The sequence below is a fragment of the Elgaria multicarinata genome, chromosome 16 (assembly GCF_023053635.1).
Source record: "Elgaria multicarinata webbii isolate HBS135686 ecotype San Diego chromosome 16, rElgMul1.1.pri, whole genome shotgun sequence".
Lineage (NCBI taxonomy): Eukaryota > Metazoa > Chordata > Lepidosauria > Squamata > Anguidae > Elgaria > Elgaria multicarinata.
Window position 1 is genome coordinate 11,305,945 of NC_086186.1, and position 17,590 is coordinate 11,323,534.

Consider the following 17,590-nt stretch of genomic DNA (forward strand, 5'->3'; position numbering starts at 1 on the left):
GGTAGCAACACGAGGGGGTTTTACCCACCCACCCCAAGCACAAAGCTTAAGCAAGGAGCCGAATTTTCATCTGACTCCTGGCTTGGCCGAGCTGCACGCCCTTTATGCAGGCTAGTTGCCTGAAGACAGGATGCTTGGATTCCCACACTCTCACATGCAGATCCAGGGAGGGGTGGGTTACCGAGTTTAAATAAAGAGGCCCTAGTTATACCCAAGCTCTGGTGTCTGTGTCGTTATACCCTCACCTCTCCCTCTATCCGCAAGTGGTGTGTGTGTGTGCGCGCGCACGTTCATGCACGTGTCTGTGGTTGCATCCAGTGGGATACGTGTGCTGACATGCAGGAGAGGAATGATTGGATGCATCCGTATCCTTTCATCTGTCACCCCGATGAGGCGAAGAGGCTTTAATTGACTTTAATAGCCATCAAACGCCATCAACAACTTCTACTAACACGCAAATCAATTAGCAAGATTGATTGGCAGGAGGAGAGTGGTCAGGTGGCTCGGGGAGGCGGCCGAGGAGATGCGCGCCGCCCGCCAAGGAGCCGTTTGGGAAGTGGCGTGATGGAGGAGTCTTGGAGAGCAACGTCGTTTGGGGCTGTGCTGCCCTGGGGGCCGGAGCACTGCTCAAGTGGCGTTCCTTGCTCGATGTTCCAAGATGTCACTGCTGCATTTATCTTTGGGGCTTGTCGCAATTAGGTAGCGGCTTCAGAAGGACAAAGGGGAACCTGTCGCAAAACATTGCTTGGGCGGGCCATGTGTCCTGTTTGATAGACATTCCTCTATTTTGCAGTGCTGGAGCATTTGGGGCTTTGAGGCAGTCATTGGCCTTGCAGAAGGGGGGAATGCACAATTTATGTTGGCTCCTGAAATTGTGCAATCCCCCCCCCCATTGCATCAATGGTGGGGGAATGGCTTGGGACCACAATACCGGATGGAACGCCTTTCCCGACATGAACCCACCCGAACACTACGTTCAACATCTAAGGTCCTCCTCCGGGTGCCTACTCCGAGGGAAGCTCGGAGGGGGGCAACAAGAGAGAGGGACTTCTCTGTGGAGGCCCCCCCCAACTGTGGAACAATCTCCCTGACAAGGCCCCCCTGGTGCCGACATTGTCATCTTTTCGGCGCCAGGTCAAGGCTTTTCTCTTCTCCCAGGCATTTAGCAATAGGTAATGACCGTGGGTCTGTTTTTTTGGCTCATCATTTGTAAAAATGTTCTAGTGGTTTTAAATGCATGTGCATTTTGCATGTTTTTGTGGTTTAAATTTTTTTTAAGTGCTTTTATCTTATGTCAACCGCCCAGAGAGCTTCGGCTATGGGGAAATGCAATAAATAAAATAAATACGATAAATAAATGCACAGTTTTGGTGTATGGGGCGGGTGGCTGCTGAGAGCTCAGGCAGGGATCCGCACGCATGCAGAGACTGCCCAACTGGGGCTGGGAGGCGGCGGAGGCAGGGGGTCCTCCAGACTCCAAGACCCAGTTGGGCGCTCACAGCATTCCTACTTCCAACAGATAGGAAAAGAAGATCATACATCCTAGGGATATGTGGTGCATGAACCGGGCAGAGTGCCTCTCACAACATGAACCTACCTGCCTACAATGCTCATTCTCTAAGGCCCTCCTCCAGATGCCTCCTCCAATGGAGGTTCAGAAGGTATCAACAAGGGAGAGGGCCTTCTTCGTGGTGGGCCCGCAGTTACAGAATGATCTCCCCAGTGAGGCTCGCCTGTCGCCAACATTGTTATCTTTTTGGCACCAGGTTAAGACCTCCCTGTGCTCTCAGGCATTTTGTAGCATTTGATGAGGTTTTAATCAGGGTTATTGTGTATGTATGTGTGCTGTCTGTTTATATGTTTGTATGAAAACAGATTTTATATTATGTACAATATTGTATTTAGAAATGAATGTGATTAAGCAAGTGATTAGTTGGGGAGGGGGGGAGGGGTCCTGATCCCATGATGCAACTGGTTATATTTAAATTATCTCCTGTTTAACTGCAACTATTCACTGATTCCTGAACAGTCATGTTGCCTTTACTGGGGAGGTCTGACCAAGACCTGCGCAATATTATTTTATTTTAGAATGTTTGCTGTTTTTATTGTGGTTTTGCTGCCTTTATGGCCACATTGGTTGTATTTTGTGTTTCTTCTTGTTTGCCGCCTTGGGGGAGATCCTGCCTTGAAAGGCAACCGAGAAATATTTTTAAATAAAAGTTAATAAAAATAAATAATGCAAAGGGGACTTTGCCTGCCTCCAAGGGTGCCATGGTGCCTGCCAGTGTGGCATAGTGGCTAGAGTGTCGGACTGGGAGTCGGGAGATCCGGGTTCTAGTCCCCACTCGGCCATGGAAACCCACTGGGTGACTTTGGGCCAGCCACAGACTCAGCCCAACCTACCTCACAGGGTTGTTGTGGTGAGGATGAGATGGAGAGGAGGAGGATTATGCATGCCGCCTTGGGTTCCTTGGAGGAAAAAAGGTGGGATAGAAATGAAACGAAATGAGATGATGATGATGATGATTATGAGTGGAGCTAGGGTGACCATATAAAAAGGAGGACAGGGCTCCTGTATCTTTAACAGTTGTACTGAAAAGGAATTTTCATCAGGTGTCACCTGGTGAAATTCCCTCTTCATCACAACAGTTAAAGCTGCAGGTGCCCTGCCCTCTTTTAAATCTGGGCACTCTAGTATAGCTCCTGCAGCTTTAACTGTTGTGATGAAGAGGGAATTTCACCAGGTTTTCCATATATACAAGTGACACCTGCTGAAATTCCCTTTTCAATGCAACTGTTAAAGATACAGGAGCCCTGCCCTCCTTTTCATATGGTCACCCTAGTGGAGCCTGATCCCGGCTTTGCTAGCGCCCACGTCTCCACACACCCTGCAATTGCTTTCCACTGAACTGCTGGGTTTCTCACCAAGCTTTTGCTGAGCTGCTTTGAAGAACGCTTGGGTGCCTAGGCTCTAACCAAGAGCGCCTGTGTTTTGTTTGACAGATGAATCGCCCAATCCAAGTCAAGCCAGCAGACAGCGAGGGCCGAGGAGGTAGGTGGCTCTTCATTTAACATCCGTTGCTCCGTGCTCGATTAGTGGCCCCTGTGGGTGTAGTTCGCGCCCACATCGTTCCACTGCTACGTCTACTGCTGCACCACTCTTTGGAACACGTTTTATTCATTTATTTGTTTGTTTACCATATTTATGTACCACTCCATCTCTAAAATAGATTCCAGAGTGGTGAAGATATGGAATAAAATAGTAGAATAGTAAAATTGTGCATTTTAAAGCAGAATGCCAGTAAAAACCGTGTCAAGGAATGTTTCCTGGAATAGAGCTGTGTTCAGGGAGGTGCCGGAAGCCATGCAGTGCTGGTGTCTGTCTGTCCTCCAGGAGCAGGGAGTTTCAAAGAAAGGGGGCCACCACACTGAAGGCTCTTCTCCTGGCCATAGGTCCATGCGAAACCACCAGGAGCATGCCCCGTGTTGACCTCAGGGACCAGGCAGGTTGGTAAGCGAGGAGGTGCTCTCTCAGGTATCATGATCCCAAGATGCTTAGGGCTTTGTACACCACCAAAAAACCTTAAACCTGGCCCAGTAGCAAATAGCCAGCAATCACCATACACCCCACCCAGCCAAGGAGAGTTCAAAAATCCAGGCAGCTGGGTTGATCCATATCAACAAACCAGCTCTAGGAGTTGTATCTCCACCAGGAACAGGTCTTTGGGATGACATATGGGTCTTAATGGCCCATTCAAGACCAGGCCATCTCAGATTACTTTACATCATACGTGTGTGTGTGTGTGTGTGTGTGTGTGTGTGTGTGTGTGTGTGTTTATTACATGCCTATACTGACCAATAGCCAAAGCTCTCTGTATTTGTGTTTGGGACTGTTCTGAGTGAATTTCCTGCCTCATTAGCTAGCCCCAATGCACCATGACTCAATCTTTCGATGAAAAGAAAATTTAAACAGTTAACCCAACTTTAATTTTCTAAATCTTCCTGTTGTTTTCTGTTGGCCTCTCACAATGAAAAGGTTAAAGACTGAGACCCCCAAGAGAATAATAACCAGACAGGCTGGGCCCGCCCTGAATTCCATTCTAGCATAGCCATGGCTCGTTGACTGGAACATCCAGGTTTATCTAACCATGCTTCTTTCTAAATCCTTAAGAAGCAAGTTGCAGGAATTGCAGCCAGTGGCTCTCTAGCGCCCTCTAGGGGGGATTAACAGGCCATTCTTATTTCAGGAATAGCTCACCCCAAAAACAGCTCATGCCTTTCTAGTAGTCAGTATCATCATCATCATCATCATCATCATCATCATCATCATCATCATCATACTTTTCCTGTTGCCATAGTTCTTTAACTGGCCATGGAAGTTAAAGAACTATGGGAAAAGGCCCCAGTTATTCCATTAGTCACATCAGTCACTGGAATCAAATCAAAAAAACTATACAGAAAACCTTCAGAAACTGGGTCCACCAAAATACATCCACAGCAACATCCAGGAAGTTGTCATACTTAAAACATGCTCAATTGTCAGGAAATTCCTGAATCAGTAAGAGACAGCATGGCCTGGCAAAGCCCATCATGTCCATTTAAAAAAACTGCCGCAAGCGAGAAAAAGAAATAATAATAATAATAATAATAATAATAATAATAATAATAATAATAACACAACTTATCCAGACTCTGCTTAAATACCTCCAGTGAAAGAGAGTCCACTACTTCCAAAGACGGCATGTTCCGCCATCAAAAGCCCTTACCAGTTTCTCCCAGTTGAGGCTGGTGGCTTTGATGTCAGTGGGATGGTGGTTCCACCTCAGGTTTCCCTCGGAACCAACCGGAACGCAAAAGGAGCTATCCAAAGTGGACCTTGGAGAGCCTCTTTAGAGTTGTGACTGAAACCCGGAGCGGATTCAACGCCTCGCTGACATGGGAGCCACCAGCCTCCTCTGCTTTCTCGTAATGTTTAGCCGAAATCTGCACCCCTGCAATTTCCACCCACCCGTTCCAGTCCTCCCATCTGCAGCCACAGACAGTAAACTCATACTCTTTGCAGAATGCCATCCCAATGCTGCATTTCAGAGCCTCCCATGGCTCTCGCCAAAGCCACACGTGAGTAGGTTCTGGCAAATCTCTTTTGTCCCAGTTTAAAAACAAAACTCTACGCCTTCCCCCCTGTGGCACCAGTCTACAGCCAAATGCACACGTGGACAGGTATTTTAAACCCAGTGATGTTTTACTCCCAGGGTTCAGTTGCTTGAGCAGGGTAAATAACGCTGTACTCAGAGAGAGAGATGTAGTTATTAAACACGACTCAGCTGGTGCCAGCAAAAGCTCTGTGTGTCCCAAAGGGAACTGGGAAATAAATTACCCACTTACAGAATGTAATTGGTGAGGGATTAAAAATCAATAGACAGGCAAGAACAAGCAAGCTGCCTTGGCTGGTCTCTGAGGAGGAGGAGGAGAACTCCCTTCGCAAGAAGCGTGGCATTCTCCCAGCCCCCCTGAGCACCTCCCAAACCCATATGCTCATGCATGTGTTGCCAGCTCCTGACCATCAGCAGGCTCCTGTGTCTTTTACAAGATCTGTGGCAGGGAGACCTTTGATTGGCGCAATGCTGTGTCTCATGCGAAGCAATGGAAAGGGCAGGTCTTTCCACTGCAGTCCCACAAGTCTCATGGGAACAAATATTTGATTTAGATGAGGGAAAATCTAGATTCAAAGCCCAATGCTATCATGGTACCCTTATGAGGCCTTGTCCCAATCCCTACATTCTCGGAGGATAAAAACAGATAGACAGAGACTTGCCTCTAACTCTCAGGAATGAAATTAGTGCTGTAGTCCACTTTGGGTCAAGGGTTTCCCAATCCAATTGACAAAGTTGCACTGGTTTGATAGCACTGGTGCTATAAAGGAAAAGCACCTTTGGGCAGTGGAGGCTGGAGGTTCCAATGGCAGTGGAGTAGTGAATCTACTCTGGATTTCAGTCAGAACCAGTCAGAACTCTAAAGGAGCTATCCAAGGTGCTTTGTCCTCTGCAAAATAGAACACATGGCCTTTTAAAGAGACAAAGCCTCAGTCAGTACGGAGAGGCAGAGCTAGCAAGACTAAAAGCAACCAGACTCTTACTTAAGGCTCAGCCTTGATTTGCTTCTTGTTGGAGCAACATATAGACAAACCTGCCAGGCCTCCAGCCCCTTTTAGAACTTTCTCTGATGCTGATCTCTGCCCATATTGCTTCCCTGAGAAACCTGACCTCTGCTAAAGGATCTGACCCACAGCAAACCGCTGGAACCCAGGCTATAGCACAGAGCATCAACAGAACTCGAGGCCTGAAATGGAGCAAACAGGGGTATTACAAGTGTTCCCCTATTTTTGTCTGTGAAATGTTAGGAGCTATCCTTAAAGTTTCCCAATTGCCCTGACTTCACATTAACAGACATTAGGATGGCTACTTACACATGGCTTAAAAATGGACAAAAGGGGGATATTTGCTTGTGCTAATTTATATTCAAATAGAGGACTGCATGGCCACCTTGACAGACATCCAGAATTCCTTTGTCCAGACCAGCAAGGCTTTGGCTCAGACCACCAGCCACACGTGAGGCACGAGCACCAAACCTCTCCCAGGAAGTACTATAGGAAGGAGCTGTCAAGGAAATTTAAGCTAGGCTGAAGCCTTCCACTCTATACAAGGCCAGGTGTTGTTGTTGTTGTTTATTTTGTTTTTAATAGAGATGGTTTATGTTTAACGAGACAATATATGAGCTCTGGTCCCTTAACAATTTCCAGAATGTCTCGACTGACAAAGCATCCGCTGTGCCGTGCCGTTATTTATTTATTTCCCAGGCTGTGTTGCTGTGAGAGACCACCTTATTTCCATTGTCAAACGCCATTAGAGCCCAGCGGTGGTGCGAGGGCTGCAGAAGACAGATGCTGGCAATAATCATGAAACACTCGTTATTTACCATCACTCCGATGATGTTTAAGTTATTTATGTCCCTTGGGCAGGGCTAGCAATGGCGGCTTGTTCGGACACTCAATCATAACCACGTAGCTGCTTGTTACTTTACTTAACAGCCTCTGCCTCAATCTCTTCCTCTCTCTCACTCTCTCATATCTGTGTCTTCTTTTATTTCCCATGACCTCCAAACCTACTCTGTCTTGGTGTCAGAGCAAATCTAGGAGCTGAAATAGTGTTATTCCCTCATTGTCACGGTCTTCTTTTGTCGCTACAAAATGTTGCCATGCAGATAGTGGAGGCTGGTGGATCTGATGTCGATTGGGCAGTGAATCTACTTCGGGTTTCAGGCGGAACCAGTCAGAATTCTAAAGGAGCTATCCAAGGTTGGAAAGGCAGTTAGCAGAGAAAAACCAAAAAGGCAGAACAGTATGAGCATTTACCAGTCCCAAGTAGAGATGTAAAATTTCCGGAAATTTTGAAGCCATGGGGGGGGAAACCATTTTTCTCCGGCTTTTTTTTAAAAAAACAGAAAGTTTTGAAAAAATTAAAATAATGCAATATTAGCACTTTTTACAGATTGAAAGTCACTTTGTTACTTTAGGAACATAAAATGTAATTATGTCCAAGTTGTTTTGGCATAAAATTATTACATTTGGTATATTAAAAGTAGTGTATTCAAACAATTATTACTAATTTAATTTACTTTTTTTACTTTTTTTTTGGTAACAAATGGAGCTACAAGCTCCTGAACTGTTAGGAACCTCTTTGGTTCTGCCAGTTTATGAGGATCAGGCAAAAAACAATTTTAAAAAACAACAGCTGAAGAAACCACCAACATTAGTAACAAAGAAAATTATTTATGTCTCTGCTAGTCCTCCAGTGTCAAGACATAAAGCCCCCATTCCCATAAAAAGAACTGAGAAAAATGGGGGGGGGGGGGAACCAAGATTCAATGAATATGCATGAAATTTAATCAGACTCGTTTTCTGACCTATAGCTATCAGTATTAGTTTCAGTATCTGCTACCATGGAAGTGCTGCCCCCTAGAGGCAGAAATGCATCTTCCTCTTGCATTTGAGATTTGTAGTCTCAGTTTGCAACCTAGGACTTGCTTGTCCTTGGTGCACAGGCATTGTAATAATCTGATACTGTACAGTTTTTAGAAATCATTTGGAGAAGTAAATATCTGAACACCTTGTCTTAAACATTTTATTCATCATGCTAAAATAAAACATCCCGTAATCCGTTTTTTCTTCATTTTTTTTTCAATTTTTCGGGGAAAAAAACCAAAAAAAGAGAGGCTTTGGTGAAAAAACAGGGGGAAACTTTCCCCCCGAATTTTTCCGGTTTTTTTCCGGGCCTTCACATCTCTAGTCCCAAGTGGACACAAGACCAGAGCGGACACAAGACTGCACCCTTCTTCAGCGAAAGAAACATCAAGTGGTTTTACTCACAATACAATTTTGAATATAAACTGCAGCTACAATGTACAGTTTGTCCAGTCCATTTTGGGTTCTACAACTCTGGCAGCAGCAAGAAAGCAAACCCTAGTGCTCCCAGCAATTGAGGAGGTCAAAGAGAGAGGGGGGAGGAAAGGGAGGAGCAAAATGGGGGGGGAAATCACAGGAAACCACACTGTAAACCATAGACATCCCAAGGCTAGCTGTGGCCTAAATTCCTGTGAACTAATTGCAACACTGCCCCCTTCCAGCAACTTGCAGGCAAGATTGCAATATTTTCCAAAGCTTAGTAGCCACTCGCTTCCCCCCATGGAGACACCCAGAGGAGAGCCTCTGAGGAGGAATTTAGGGTCTGGGCAGGTATATAGTAGGGGTGTGCACGGACCCCCCGCTCTGCCCTGTGGATTTTGGATCGGCCCTCTCCGCTCCGCGCCGCTCCACCCATACTCCGCTCCTCTTCGCTGCGGAGCTCCGGCTCCGAATCGGAGCTCCGCAGTGGAGGGGAGTAGCGCCAGGTAAGGCCGGGAGAGGAGGGCGGGGGGGTACCGGGCCCTGCTGCCATCGCCGCCCGTGCGGCAATGGCGGCAGAGCCCGGTAAGAGACCAAGGGGGAGGGGGGCCTTACTGCCTCCGTCCGTGGTCTGTCGGCTTCTTCAAATGAGCCTGCGGTTCAACCAGGAAGTCTGGGCCGCAAGTGCGGCCCAGACTTCCTGGTTGAACCACGGGCTCAATTGAAGAAGCCGACGGACAGCGGATGGAGGCAGGTAAGGGAGAGGAGGGGGGGTTTACCGGGCCCTGCCACTGTCGCCGCATGGGCGACAGCGGCAGGGCCCGGTAAACCCCACTTACCTTTCCGGCGGAGCTCTGGATCGTGGCGAAGGATCCGCCTTCACCTCGATCCTCTTCTCCATGCTCCGCCGGCCCCCCAATCCTCTTCGCCTCCGCCTTAAGGGCAGGCGAAGCCCCCCGCTCCGCTTCTAATTCGCGGGTCCGATTAGAAGCGGAGCACATCCCTAGTATATAGTTGTCATAAGTCATCCCAGACTGGAATAAGCAAGGCCAAGCCCTGCCCTTACTTCCCTGATCTTCTGCTTGCTGCTTGGTTTTTGCATTACTCTTGCTCACGAGTGGTGGTTTGTTTTTAGAAGACAGGAAGCTCTTTGTGGGCATGCTGGGGAAACAGCAGAGCGAAGACGACGTCCGGCGACTCTTTGAACCCTTCGGCCAGATCGAAGAATGCACCATCCTCAGAGGCCCCGATGGCGCCAGTAAAGGTGAGGAGCAAGTGGAGGAGGACGGCTGGACAGGAGCGAAATGAGATGCCACCTCCTTTCTCAAAGGGAAGACCACGAATTGGGCTGGGCTGGGATCAACGGTGGCGCGGTTAAGTCGTTTTCGGCCCCCTTCAGACGGCCGTGTGGATCGTTTCCATTGCGACGCACACCATCTGCATTCCTCTCCCCCCCAAATCCCCAATCCCATGCTCCACAACTGCTTCTGCAATTCCTGTTACGTTAGAGCAAAGACCCAAACCGAGAGCCGGTTTGCCAAACCTGATTTCAAATTGGGATGGGCGAAGGAGCAACGTTTGAGATTGCTGGATGCTCCGGATATCTCCTTGCCCCTCTTCTCGCGCCGGATTCCCGTTTGTGATCGCTGCTTGCTCTGCGCGGGTGGGGAGCTTGCGCCAGTTGAGCAGCGGCCGAATGGGAGATTTGCGCGCCTTTCTCCAAATTTGCGCAAATGTCCAAATTTGCGCCACTTTCCTCCATAGGCTAAAGCAGGCCTGATTCAGTCTGCGGAGAAAATTCGCGCAAATCAAACTGGGAATCGGGAAGAAGACCCATGTGAGCACATGTTTGTGCAAAGATGGAGATCTATCAGCTGTTCCTGCAGTGGAGGCTGGGAGCTCCAATTTTGGTGGGGCTGTAAATCCGTTCTGGGTTTTTATCGGAACCAGCAAGAACTCCAAAGGAGGTATGCAAGATGTTAATCCTTATCCCCAAAATAGGGTCAGCACCTTGCATAGCTCCTTTAGAGTTCTGGCTGGTTCGGAGTGAAACCCAGAATGGATTCACAGCCCCGCTGACATCGGAGCAACCAGCCACCATTGCGCTCTTGGTTATTTTCCTATATGCCTCAGAGTTGAAGATTGGTCCCTTCTCTCTCTGTAGGATGTGCCTTTGTCAAATACGGGAGCCACGCAGAGGCCCAAGCGGCCATCAGCAGCCTCCACGGCAGCCAGACCATGCCGGTAAGTGCTGGGCAAAAGCCACAATCAACATCAAGCACGGCTATAGGAGCTCCATCTGTTTGGATGGAGATCTATGCAAAAGGGATTTGTGCTTTTGTTCCCATGTTTCAACCACTTCTCTTGTGGGAAGAAGCTCCCTGCATCTCTCTTTTCCATAAGGCACACGGGCGATGGAGGTAATGTCTAATGGTAGGGTCGGGCCTGCCCCAAGCTGCTTCTAGAACAGCTTTCCCAGACTTGATATGCTCCAGATGTTTTGGACTACAATGTCTATCACCCCCAACCCATTGGCCCAGCTGGAGTTGCACCTCAACCTATCTGGAGCACATCAAGTTGGGGAAGGCTGCTCTTGCTTCAACCCTGGCGACAACTATATACCTGCCCGGACCTTGAGATCAGGTTAAGGCAGGGCCGGCTCAACCATTAGACAGAAAGGCAACTGGCAGATGCAGGGGACCAGGGGCAACAGGCTCTCAGCTGTTCTCCCTGAGCCCTCCAGCCACTCCCTTCTTTTGGAGGACGGAGTTGTGTGTGCCACACAGCCAGCCAGCTTTCCACCTCCAAAACTAACTTGCTGCCCTCTGGGGTAGTGGAGGATGAAAATGAGGAAAGCCTTATGGGCCTCCTTGGCGAGGGAAATCCAGAGTTTGGGGGCTACAACAGGAAAGGCCCTGCAGCCTTGAGGCAAGCAACCTGGCCTTCACGTGGTGTTTACAGCAGGACCTCATGGATGAATCTTCAAAGGTCAGGGTGGGTTAATGAACCAAGGAATCGGTGGCGTTTCGGCAGCATGTTTCGGCGGCAAATTCGGCAATGCCAGGAGGCCACTTGTGGCCCATCCATGATAGAAACAGCTTTTTAATGGCAGCTTCCAGAATATTAGCCCTGTCTTATGAAACAGCAGCTTGCTTGCTTGCTTTCCAACTGCCTACAAAAGCAATCTCAGGAGATGCTAACAGCCACATCAAAATGGGCCACCCCGCAGAGCAGGCTTCTCACCTCCACAAGGCAGTGTGCAGTTTTCCCCCCTTAATCCAATCACCAGCTAATTTATCCTCTCTTTGATTGGATCAGAATCTTGGGGATCGAATCACTTGTTGCAAAAAATAACACCGGGTCCGTCATTTATTCCTGATCAGCAGCTGTCCTCTCCAGGCAGGTGTTAGGAGGTAATTCAATCACGGGGCTTGAGAAAGCTGCCATTTAATTAACAATGAAGGTCACAGTCCTAAATGGAGAGAAAGGGAGGAAGAACCCCGGGGAACCGCCGTGTTGATAAAAGAGGCCAGCATTGATCAGAGATTGCTCCTGGCAGGGAGGCCGGGGAACCAGGAAGAACTCTGATGTGGTGAAGCTGGCTGGAACTGCAGCCTCCCCTGACCTGGCGGACCCCCAGATTTGCTGAACTAGAGTCAGCAATTTGTCTGCCTGGGGATAATGGGAGTTGTAGTCGAGCACATCTGCAGGGTACCGGTTTGGGGACGGCTGAATCAAGCGATCAGGTGGGGACACAACTCTTGTCTGTGCTAATCACAGTCATCTCACTCTGTTGAAATAAAAGAGATGGGATAAATAGAGGAGCAAAGTCAACCTAACCAGTGTCAGTACTACAACATCTTTTTAAAGGAATGGTAACCAGAACTGTACACAGCGCATAATTGGACTATGGAATTCTCTACCACAAAATATGGTGGTGGCCGCCAATTTGGATGGCTTTAAAAGGGGGTAGACAAATTCCTGGAGGAGAAGGCTATCCGTAGCTACTGATGGCTAGGTGCTACCTACACGCTACCTCCAACAATCAGAGTTTGCTTCTGCTGCCCTGATGCTAAACACGTCTACTTCGGAATGGACACCATTTCGTTACAGAAAAAGATAATGTGTTTTGAAAGTGAAAATAATACAATGAGCACCTGTAACCATGTAATGCTTGCCTAGCAGCTGATTTTAAGAATAAGAAGATGGACAGGGCGCTGAGGCAACATGGGGAGCATGGGTGGGAGGGTGCTGTTGCACCATGTCCTGCTTGTTCATCCCTGGCCGATGGCTGGTTGGCCACTGTGTGAACAGAGTGCTGGACTAGATGGACCCTTGGTCTGATCCAGCAGGGCCCTTCTTACATTCTTATGTTCTTATGTTCGGCTCTAGTGCACAGGACACTGGGATGGAGTTGTTTTCTACTGGCCCCATCATCTTGCACATGTATGGAATACTGGGTACAGTTCTGGTCCCCTATATGGGACGTTTCCAGCAGCTGGGATTGTTAAATTTAGGGGGGGATGTGAGTAATGGGGGGACATGACAGAGGTATACATCATTGTGCATGATGTGAAGAAAGTATATGAGGGAGAATTTGGGCCTAATGCACATGTTTTTGCAAGCACCTTTCCTAATATAATGCACTTTTGAACATCATTTTCACGGCTGTCTACATTTTTGTGTGCCCGCTTTCCCCTGATAACACCGGGTTTTTGCACCCGTTCAGAGTGGTGCGAATTTCAAAGGATAATTGAGTTTAGGTCCGTGCGTTCATTCAAAACAAGCGAAATTAGGTCCGTTTGCATTAAGATGTGAACCGCACGCATTTCACCCCCATTCCTAGTTGTGCCCCCAGTTGATGAGGTTGCTATCGTTGGTACTGATTGTTCTCAGGGGGGGGTGCATCTGCATCATGTGTCAGCTGATGCCAGCACCGCACGCAGAACCAATGGGTACACACTGCAGAACCAATGGGTACACACTGCAGAACCAATGGGTACACACTGCAGAACCAATGGGTACACACTGCAGAACCAATGGGTACACACTGCCCCACTCTCTCTGTTTCTGCCTCTGCCTCTGTCTTCCCCTACTAGGGAGCCTCGTCCAGCCTGGTGGTGAAATTTGCCGACACAGACAAAGAGAGGACCCTAAGACGGATGCATCAGATGGCAGGACAGCTGGGGATCTTCAACCCAATGACAATCCAGTTTGGCGCCTATGGGGCATATACGCAAGCGGTAGGAGATGCTTCCAGTCTAGAGGGCAAGCCACTACACACACACACACACACACACACACACACTTTATGGTGGTTGCATCCAAACTGGACATGCCAGAGGGGGCTGGTGGCAGGTCTAGCTTTGCTTCCCCTGGGTTGGAAGAAGGTGTTTCAGGTGATCAATCAGAATCAGACTCTGAAGTAGAGGAGTTGGCGCCAGAAACAGGCTAGCCTGTAGCAGTGGGGGAGAAAGCTCTCACGGGCTCTTCACCAGCTGGGAGTGAATACTCCCCAGAGCTTATCTCCTCAAGGACAAACAATACACAATCAGTGGGAAGCCAACATTCTTCTGAGGTGGAGAGCACGCAGAGGTTAGCTGATCCTAGAGTACGCCGCAGACTAAAACAGGCGGAGCTAAAGGAAGGCGAGAGAAAGTCAGCCCGGCTCATGTCCCGTCAGAAGCTGCCTCAGAACTCGTCTCTCAGAAGTTAACACATCTTGGGAAAAGGCTTTCCATTCTCCTTGAAAGGACAATTGTTTGCATAGTTTTGCCCAGGGGAAAGTTCCAAGAGATTAGACTCTCTTCAGGTGGGAAGAGATGTTTATTGATTAAATAAAGCTTTGTCGATTACTTAGCAGGCCTCGCTATCGTCTCCCAAGAAGGCAGGAGGTTTTGAGAAACACGACAGCTAGCATGGAGGTGGGACTTACACAAGAGGAGAAATGTGCTCTTGGGTGCTTTTCAATCAGTGGAGGTTGGTGGCACCGATGTCAGTGAAGTGGTAAATCCCCCAAACCAGTTCAGCACCTTGGACGGTGCCTTTGGATTTCTAATTGGTTCTGACTGAAACCCAGAGCAGATTTACCATCCCACTGTCATCAGAGCCACCAGCCTCCACTGGTTTCATGAGGGCTCACTCAGGAGAAAAGGACACTATTGACAAAACTGCAGAATTTGGGCTTCTCAACTGATGTCATACAGGTTTGGGGATACACTAAAGCTAAAGCAGATATCACACAGTGAATCAGAGACATCGCACTGCAAAACGACCTGAGACAGACTGTACGCCATCCCAACTATCAGGACTATGTAGGAGCATTTACAACGCCAAATTATACGTCGAACCTATCAGTTCCCAAATATAGGAAAGCTTTTATGTTAACCAGATTAAATGATCTACCTTCTGCACTCCTCGAAGGCAGATATAATAAGATCCCTGTTCAAGAGCGAGTATGCCTTTGTGACATGGGAAGTGTGGAAACTGAAGCCCGTGTATTACTCCACTGTCCTTTTTACCGGGACCTCCGCAAAGATCTCCCTTTTTTAAAAAAAAACAACCCAAGGAGATCTGAAGCATTTTATTTAAAACACCTATTATCAGATCGGAACCCCCCGATTACACACAATGTAGCACGATTCTGTGCATCTGCTATCACCTGCAGAAAAATTATGATAAACCAAGGATAGCAGACCTCTATAGAGGTACCATTACTATTACATTTATGACATCTTGGGTTTCAGATACATGACTCTTGTTCCTCCCATCTTTAACAGGATTGCCTTTATAATAGTTGTAATTGTAGTTATTTTAACCTGTCGGTTAGCGGCTCTTGTCTCCCTGTTCTTAATTTGGCTTGCTTTTATAATTACTGTGTTTCTAGCTATTTTTAATCTGCTGGTGTATGACCGTAATAAATTTTGATTGATTGATTGATGGCCTCAGAAGGATAGATACAATTAGGGTTGGACTTTGGGTTCCGCTCCCTCCCCCATGACTGCCAAGTGAATGGCATGTGCGGAAGCAAACACCGTTTCATTCCTGTTGTGAGTTTAAAGTACAAAAAACTGTGCATGTTCAGTCGTGTGCAGTGGTGGGGTCATTAACTATCAGACTTGGCAACATGTTTTGTCACTGTTGCAGTTCTGACAGATGAAGGACCTAGAACGAAGTTGTAAAGCATGAAATAGCAACGGAAGGCAGGGAGGGGAAGCAAATGTTAGTTGGGTTCTTCTACACGGCCGTCTAAAGACTGGAGGGGGAGCATAAGACTTCTAAGTCCAGGGTTTAAAATTACCGAGGCCGTGTCTGTACGACTCCATTTTTCCTCCTGATTCTCCCCAAATCCCACAGCAGCGCCGCTGCGAAGTAGAATCAAACGAGTTAAATAGCAGGAGCAAGCGTGGGCTATCTTGCCTGGGGAAAATCGGAGCAAATGGGGCTTATTATTTATTTATTTATTTATTTATTTAGGGTATTTGTATACCACTCCCCATTGAAAAATTTCAGAGCGGCGTACAAGGTAAAATGAAAATAAAAACAGAATAAAACAGTTAAAACAAAATTTAAAAAGAAGCAAAAACAGAAATCCAAGGCTGCATGTTAAAGAAAGGCTTCTTGGAATAAAGATGTTTTCAGGAGGCGCCGAAAGGAGTACAAGGTTGGCGCCTGCCTGACCTCCAGAGGCAGGGAATTCCACAGGAGGGGGGCCACCACACTGAAGGCTCTTCCCCTGGTGGATCCCAATGGGGTTGGAGTACTGACAGGGGCACGCTGGCTATACCGCCCAGAGAGCTTCAGCTATCGGGCGGTATATAAATGAAATAAATAAATAAATATGCACCAATCACTTACAGCATTATGAGTCCATTGCCTTCCGCTCCCTTTCTGGCTGCCCATCTAACAACGGTACCGAACAATGCCAAAGGCACAGAACGGCATACAAATAATTGCTATTTGAGAAACAGAAGATGCCTATATGAACTCTTACAACATTTTTACACAGATACAAGGCCAGAGGTTATACATACAGGCGAAGTTGAAGGCAAATGACCACTTGTAACCCCAGCCAAAATTGTATCATACGAATGTCGCATGGATGACGATTTACAAAACCATGCCAGACTAACAGACTCATAAGTAACAAGCAAGATACGTTCTCATAATTATTCTATAAATAACACAATGTAATATTTTGTATATATTAATAATATAGTGTAATGCCGCTGTTAATTATTACATTGTGTTATTTTTATAATATTTATGAGAACATGTCTTGCTCGTCACTTAATAATAATAATAATAATAATAATAATAATAATAATAATAATATATTTCTTACCCGCATCTCCCTTTGGATCGAGGCGGGGAACAACATTAGAACAGGAATCAATACATCGTAAAAATTCATGATTTTACATTGATCTGGATAGGCCTGCCGGAAAAGGCTAGTCTTTAAAGCTGCCTTAAAATCACACAGAGAGTTAATTTTACGAATCTCCTCCGGCAGGCCATTCCACAAGTTGGGGGTGACAGAAGAAAAGGTCCTCTGGGAAACCGACGTCAGCCTAGTTTTAGCTGACTGAAGTAAGTTCTCCCCAGAGGACCTGAGTGTGCGGGACAGACTGTATGGGAGAAGGCGATCCCGCAGGTAACCTGGACCCAAACCATTTAGGGCTTTAAAGGTAATGACCAACACTTTGTACTTTGCCCGGAAACTAATTGGCAGCCACTGGAGTGATTTTAATATTGGGGTAATATGCTCACCTCTAGACGTACTGGTGACCAACCTGGCTGCCATATTTTGAACTAGTTGAAGTTTCCGAACTAGGTACAATGGTAGCCCTATGTAGAGCACATTGCAGAAGTCAAGACTTGAGGTTACCAGTGCATGCACAACCATCTTTAGGTCTTCTGACTCTAAGAAGGGGCGCAGCTGGCGTATCAGCCGAAGCTGATAGTAGGCACTCCTGGCCGTCACATCTATCTGGGCTGTCATTTGGAGCGACGGATCCAGGAGCACCCCCAAACTGTGAACACAGTCTTTCAGGGGGAGTGTAGCCCCATCCAGAACTGGCCGACACACCTCCAAACCTAGGTCAGAGCCCTCGACAGCAAGCACCTCTGTTTTGTCTGGATTCAGCTTCA

At 47.4% G+C, this 17,590-nt stretch overlaps 1 protein-coding gene across 5 annotated transcripts in view; it reads left to right on the forward strand.

Moving 5' to 3' along the window:
* The window catches only part of CELF6 (CUGBP Elav-like family member 6), a 141,435-nt gene that overhangs the window by 102,982 nt on the left and 20,863 nt on the right, over positions 1-17,590 (forward strand). For 3 of the 5 annotated variants that reach the window (XM_063142244.1, XM_063142246.1, XM_063142247.1), the window contains 4 exons: positions 3,004-3,052; positions 9,576-9,704; positions 10,605-10,684; positions 13,540-13,683. In XM_063142244.1, the coding sequence (XP_062998314.1) occupies positions 3,004-3,052; positions 9,576-9,704; positions 10,605-10,684; positions 13,540-13,683 (402 nt within the window). The remainder of the gene's footprint in view (positions 1-3,003; positions 3,053-9,575; positions 9,705-10,604; positions 10,685-13,539; positions 13,684-17,590) is intronic. The other 2 variants (XM_063142245.1, XM_063142248.1) reach the window with 1 other exon arrangement.